Source organism: Sinocyclocheilus rhinocerous, unplaced genomic scaffold, assembly GCF_001515625.1.
Source record: "Sinocyclocheilus rhinocerous isolate Xijiao unplaced genomic scaffold, SAMN03320098_v1.1 scaffold3059, whole genome shotgun sequence".
Classification (NCBI taxonomy): domain Eukaryota; kingdom Metazoa; phylum Chordata; class Actinopteri; order Cypriniformes; family Cyprinidae; genus Sinocyclocheilus; species Sinocyclocheilus rhinocerous.
The window spans coordinates 448,960-455,440 of record NW_015632728.1 but is presented as its reverse complement, the minus strand read 5'-3'; the positions used below and the strand labels follow the sequence as shown (position 1 = coordinate 455,440).

Here is a 6,481-nt window from a genome sequence, read left to right as displayed (position 1 = left end):
TATCTGTACAGTTTATCAAAATATACTTTTAAGATTTTAAGTACACTACAAGTGCACATTCAATACTTAATTAATAACACTTTTTTCAGAATATGTATGAATGTATTTGAATATATTTGTAATTGCACGTGTAATGATGAACTTGTAAATTCGTACATTTAAAATATATTTTGGTAACATCAAATAACACACTACAATGTTCTTCTTCCACATTAAAGTGTACTTCTTTAAAGCATGATAATATACTAATAAAACTTGACAATATTACAAAGTGCACTTTTTAAAACTGTACTTAAGTGTGAAACAGTCATGAAAATGTCTGTCTTAAAGTATAAAATTCCCAAAGTGAATCACATTCACATTTCTCTAGGATTTTTTGACTGGGGTAGAGGATGTGTTGAAAACTGCAATATAATATAACGTGACATATAATATACCAAGTATTTCACAATAAACGTTGTTTGATGTGCTGAATAATGTAAAATAAAAGGTATTGTTGGGTTTTAAAGTGACACCCAATGTCGATAACATACCTGAGGATGGAGGGGTTGATTTACGTGAGTTTGAAACAATGTCTCCTAAACTGGATAAAGAGTTTGCCCCTAGTTTACTGTAAAACAAAAGAACAACATAGAATCCTTAACAAAAAAGAAAGGTGTAATGGGTTTAGTTTTCTTCTATGTATTTAAAATTATTTCTGAAGAAAAAACAGCCTTGGCAACCTGAGCGGATTCAGTGGGTGACCAGTTTAAATGAGCCGTTAAAGCCATTGAGACCATTTCAAGCTCTTTATTTTCAGCAGGCCATAGCAAAAGTTAAGTTTAAAAGCATTGTAAGCCTAAGCACATTGTAGAAAACATTGGCACCAATCGTCTCTACAATCTACTTAGGCTTCAGATCCCTTGTGAAAAAAGTACTTTTAAAGAGTATGGAAATAATATACTTTAAAAGAATATACTTAAGTGTGAACTAAAAGTAATGTTTTATATTTAATTGCATGTTAATGACAATTAAATGAACTTGCTTTTTTGACCCATTTAAGTAGGACCTAAGTACATCTTTGTATTATTATTTGTCTTTAAAATATGCAATTTAAAATAAACATTTGATTTGAAATTACAAATTGCACTTTTTAAAAGTGTGCTTAAGTCTTTAGAAACAGTCATGAAAGTGTACTCACTTAAGTGGCCTTTTATTTCATTTATATTTTTATGTGCAAGTAGAGATTTTTAAATATACACTTTTAAGATTTGAAATACACTACAAGCACACATTCAATACAGTTAATTCAATTAAATTCTATTAACTGAATTAAGCACACTTCTTTTTCACAAGGGATGCTTTTGGGAAACAGTCTAGTTTTGTTAAAAGTGGCCACATTAAAGCTCTGTTTTTTCTGTAATATTTTGTTTAGTGAAGAACTATGCGTTGTGTGTTAATGGAACATATACCTTGAGTAAAATTTTCCTTGTTTTACACGTTGCTCCTGGTGGATGCGAATGCTTTCAAGCTTCACCGGACTTGGGATGAAACCGATGTCACACCCTTCTTTCACCAAGCGACCAATCCACCAGTCATTATTAAATTTCTGTCATTAAACACACAGAAGTCACCCATGGTGCATATTTATCATCGTTAAAATACCATTCCCACAGAACCTTACAAAACAAAAATTCAAGGCCATACACAATCTTAAATATATTAAGTACTAAAAATGTAAAAACTGTAATTGAAAAATGAATCTTGGTTATTTTAAATTTGCAGATATACTTTCTGCCATAAACTGTATTTCAAGGCCTTGTTATATATGTGTGCAAGTCTGTTTTAGTTAAAGAATCTGTAATGCGTGATCATGTATTTTGAGTGTGTTGTGTTTGTTGTGATATGGACAAAAGTATTCATTTTATTTGCTCAGGTCTTTAAAAAAACTTTACTCAACTGTTATAATCTTTATACTACATGTGAATTTGGATACATGTTTAAATACATACTTCTTTAACATGAAGGAAATCTTTAGCCTCAAATGAGATTCCCATTTCAGGCACAGGGACGTCGTCTTCAAGAAAAGCGCTGTAGCCAACATTAGTACGTACTGCAAACGCCACTGGTTTAGACTGTGTAGAAGAACAAAGAGCGAGTACAGTATGAAATATTAACAAATAGCAGAAGAGAAAGATTTCAACAACAACTCTCATGCATTTCAAACCTGTGGAACACAGAAGAAGATATTTTGAAAAATGCATCGGTGTCCATACAATAGGGTTCAATATTGTTCAATTTTTTTATTATTATTATTATTACACTCTAAAAAATGCTGGGTTAAATATAACCCAGCGCTGGGTTAAAAAGGGACAAACCCAGCTATTGGGTTGTTTTGACCCAGCGGTTGGGTTCAAAACAACCCAATAGTACCCAAAATCATCGTTTGTGTTTAGCAGATGTACAAGCTCTAACTTTTATGTTGCTTTCTTGTCCTTTAATGCAAGACACTACAGAAAAAACATTGCTTTTTTCATGACTAGTGAAAGAAAACATCCAAAATACACTTTCAAGTATCGCATATTACACTCTAAAAAATGCTGGGTTAAATACAACCCAGTGCTGGGTAAAATATGGACAAACCCAGCAATTGGGCTGCTTTGACCCAGCGGTTGGGTTAAATGTTTAACCCAACATTCTGGGTAGTAACCCAACCGCTGGCTCAAAACAACCCAATTGCTGTTTAACCCAGCATTTTTTTTAGAGTGTATCTATTTATGTCTGTGGATTTCAGTGACTAAACATATTTTTCCAGGCTGTTTTCTCTGCACTTCAGCAGCACTTACATACACCAAACTTAGCAGTTTTATTTCTATTTATATTCTGAAGAGGGTTTTGTTCATCATTTGCCTGATTTTACATAACCTTTCATTCCTAAAAACATGGTATTTTTTTCTTTTGGTTGACAGTATTTTCTGATTTAAAAAAAATCTGAAATACTAAAAAATAAAAATCATTAGCTCTAATATGTCAACAAAATGAAACAAGAATTTTAAACCTGGCTTTATCCAGTGTTCAGGTTTATGTTTAAATCATTACATATTTAATTAGATAATGCCTTATTTGCATACTTAAACATAGCATCCCAAAAAACTTTGCAATTCTTAATGTAATCAGTCAACTGGAGAAATATATGGGGGTTATACTGTTCATTTTCTTCCATATTCCCATGGGAAAAAACCTTGACAGACCCATTTCATCCACTTTCATTATCTAAAAGAAAAGAAAACTGCCAGGGTATAATTAAAAAAATTAAAAATAAATCTAATTTTGTGTTCTATGGAAAATAAGTAGTAAATTATTAAGAGTAAATTATTATCTACAAATTTTTCAGTGTTTTCAGGAATACAAAAAAGCAGGAACATGAGTGTTTTGACACACAAGGGCAAAATCAGTATGGACTCAGTGTAATTCACTTCCACATGATGGGCTTTGCATACTTAAACATAGCATCCCAAAAAACTTTGCAATTCTTAAATCAATCAGTCAACTGGAGAAATATATGGGGGTTATACTGTTCATTTTCTTCCATATTCCCATGGGAAAAAACCTTGACAGACCCATTTCATCCACTTTCATTATCTAAAAGAAAAGAAAACTGCCAGGGTATAATTAAAAAAATAAATCTAATTTTGTGTTCTATGGAAAATAAGTAGTACATTATTAAGAGTAAATTATTATCTACAAATTTTTCAGTGTTTTCAGGAATACAAAAAAGCAGGAACATGAGTGTTTTGACACACAAGGGCAAAATCAGTATGGACTCAGTGTAATTCACTTCCACATGATGGGCTGCACACGCAATGAATTATGGGTGTGTCGAAACAGAGGACACAGTGTCCTCTAAAGGTAATGGGGATGATGGGTTGATCACACACAAACCTGACTCTCCGTGATCTGTCAAGACAATGCTGCTTTATCTTCCCTTTCTTTATCCCATATTATTATAGGAGCCAGCTTTGAACCCCTTGTTTTGTTTTCACAGCCACTGTCTGCCTCTTATGTAACCCCACTTTCCATAACGCATGCAGTATTGATCAGACATAGTGATTGTAACCCTTTGTGTAAATGTCTGTTCAGACTGATCTACAGTTTCATTCACATTCAGCAGAAACACACACATCTGATCTGACGGCTCGTTTGCTTTACTCGAGAGTGTTTATGCTAAATCTTAACTCAGATTCAGGTTGTTTTTGGTTGAGTGAAATTATTTCATTCCTACACTCCTAGGAAAGCAAAACGGAAACATTTTTCATTATACACAGTCAAAAGCTTGAAATAATTTACATATTTTTATGTTTTTGATGTCTTTTATGCTCACAGGGGCTTCATTTATTTGATAAAAAAATACAGTAAAAACAGTAATATTGTGAAAATATTATTATAATCTAAAATAACTGCTTTCTATTTATATATATTTTAAAATGTAATATATTCCTGTGATCAAAGCTGTATTTTCAGCATCATTACTCCAGTCTGATTATGTTGATAATATGCTGAGTTGCTGCTCAAGAAACATTTACATAATGCACATTACGTTTTGCAATCTCATGATTATTTTGGTTTTACTTTATGCTGTCCACATTTACAGCTCTAATGTTTATTATGTCTCATTTGTTTCTATTCTTAGTCCTTATGAAGACTTTGAATATATTGTGCTGTTTTTGTTTTGTTTTTGGTGAACTATTCCTTTAAGGCACTTTCAAGAGTGGTTTAAAGTGTTCAATTTGTGAAACCACTGCAAAACGTGGCAACCTAAAAATGGTAAACTAACTGGTTTTACCGAACCAAGCTATACAGTATACATACATATACCAACAAAACTATATTTTATATGTTAAATCAGGCAGAAATAAGTCTTTAAGGTAACAATTGCAGTGTGTGTGTGTGTGTGTGAGAGAGAGAGAGAGAGGTGCTGTTTTTGTTTTGTTTTTGGTGAACTATTCCTTTAAGGCACTTTCAAGAGTGGTTTAAAGTGTTCAATTTGTGAAACCACTGCAAAACGTGGCAACCTAAAAATGGTAAACTAACTGGTTTTACCGAACCAAGCTATACAGTATACATACATATACCAACAAAACTATATTTTATATGTTAAATCAGGCAGAAATAAGTCTTTAAGGTAACAATTGCAGTGTGTGTGTGTGTGTGTGAGAGAGAGAGAGAGAGAGAGAGAGAATGTGTGTGTGTGTGTGTGTGTGTGTGTGTGTGTGTGTGTGTGAGTGAGAGAGAGAGAGAGAGAATAGTTGGTGGATATTTCTAGAAACATGGTCAGTGAAGAATATTTTTCTTCTGTCTGCTCACTGCAGGCCATCTGGCTTTGTTATCAATATTTATGTGAGCTTTCAATAAATAAATTATTAAATCTGATTGATGTCAAACTCTAAAAATAGCTATCACCCCTAGAGGTGAAGGAGAGTGTGACAAAAACAAGATTAAATAGAAGAATAAAAATAGACGGGAAAGACTAACGGGGTGCGATTTCATATATCGCCTCCAAACAGCATTGATTTGCCTTTGAAAGAAAGTGTCTAAAAAGCATTCAGCTATAAATTAAGCCTTAAAATAAGATCACACTCAATGTCCTGACAAACCCTGAAGGTGCTGTGTGTCTTATATTTTAGTAATTCAGTGCATGATTTATAAAGCAAGAATAACAGTCTCATGAGGCTTTGTATTGAGAATTACAATGATATTTTAAAGAAGAAAAAAGAGAGAAAGATTGCATTCTCCCAAAAAACAGTGTGTGTGTGTGTGTGTGTGTGTGAGTGAGAGAGAGAGAGAGAGAATAGTTGGTGGATATTTCTAGAAACATGGTCAGTGAAGAATATTTTTCTTCTGTCTGCTCACTGCAGGCCATCTGGCTTTGTTATCAATATTTATGTGAGCTTTCAATAAATAAATTATAAAATCTGATTGATGTCAAACTCTAAAAATAGCTATCACCCCTAGAGGTGAAGGAGAGTGTGACAAAAACAAGATTAAATAGAAGAATAAAAATAGACGGGAAAGACTAACGGGGTGCGATTTCATATATCGCCTCCAAACAGCATTGATTTGCCTTTGAAAGAAAGTGTCTAAAAAGCATTCAGCTATAAATTAAGCCTTAAAATAAGATCACACTCAATGTCCTGACAAACCCTGAAGGTGCTGTGTGTCTTATATTTTAGTAATTCAGTGCATGATTTATAAAGCAAGAATAACAGTCTCATGAGGCTTTGTATTGAGAATTACAATGATATTTTAAAGAAGAAAAAAGAGAGAAAGATTGCATTCTCCCAAAAAACAGAAATCTATTCATACCAGTCACAGGATAATCACCTGCTAGACATTATAGTTATGATTATAACCAGTCATGACGAACTGGAGCTGGTTATACTGACACACACACACACACACGCACACACACACACACGCACACGCACACTCCCACACACACACA

General features: G+C 33.2%; 1 protein-coding gene across 1 annotated transcript in view; it reads right to left on the bottom strand.

Annotated features, from left to right (window-relative positions):
- Nucleotides 1–437: 437 nt before the first annotated feature.
- LOC107742930 (voltage-dependent L-type calcium channel subunit beta-2-like) overlaps nt 438–6,481 on the bottom strand; it is a gene marked incomplete at its 3' end in the record, with an annotated part of 10,721 nt that continues 4,677 nt past the window's right edge. The window contains exons 3-5 of the mRNA XM_016556017.1: nt 1,992–2,114; nt 1,452–1,588; nt 438–610 (exon numbers count right to left, since the gene is read on the bottom strand). Of these exons, the coding sequence (XP_016411503.1) occupies nt 438–610; nt 1,452–1,588; nt 1,992–2,114 (433 nt within the window). The remainder of the gene's footprint in view (nt 611–1,451; nt 1,589–1,991; nt 2,115–6,481) is intronic.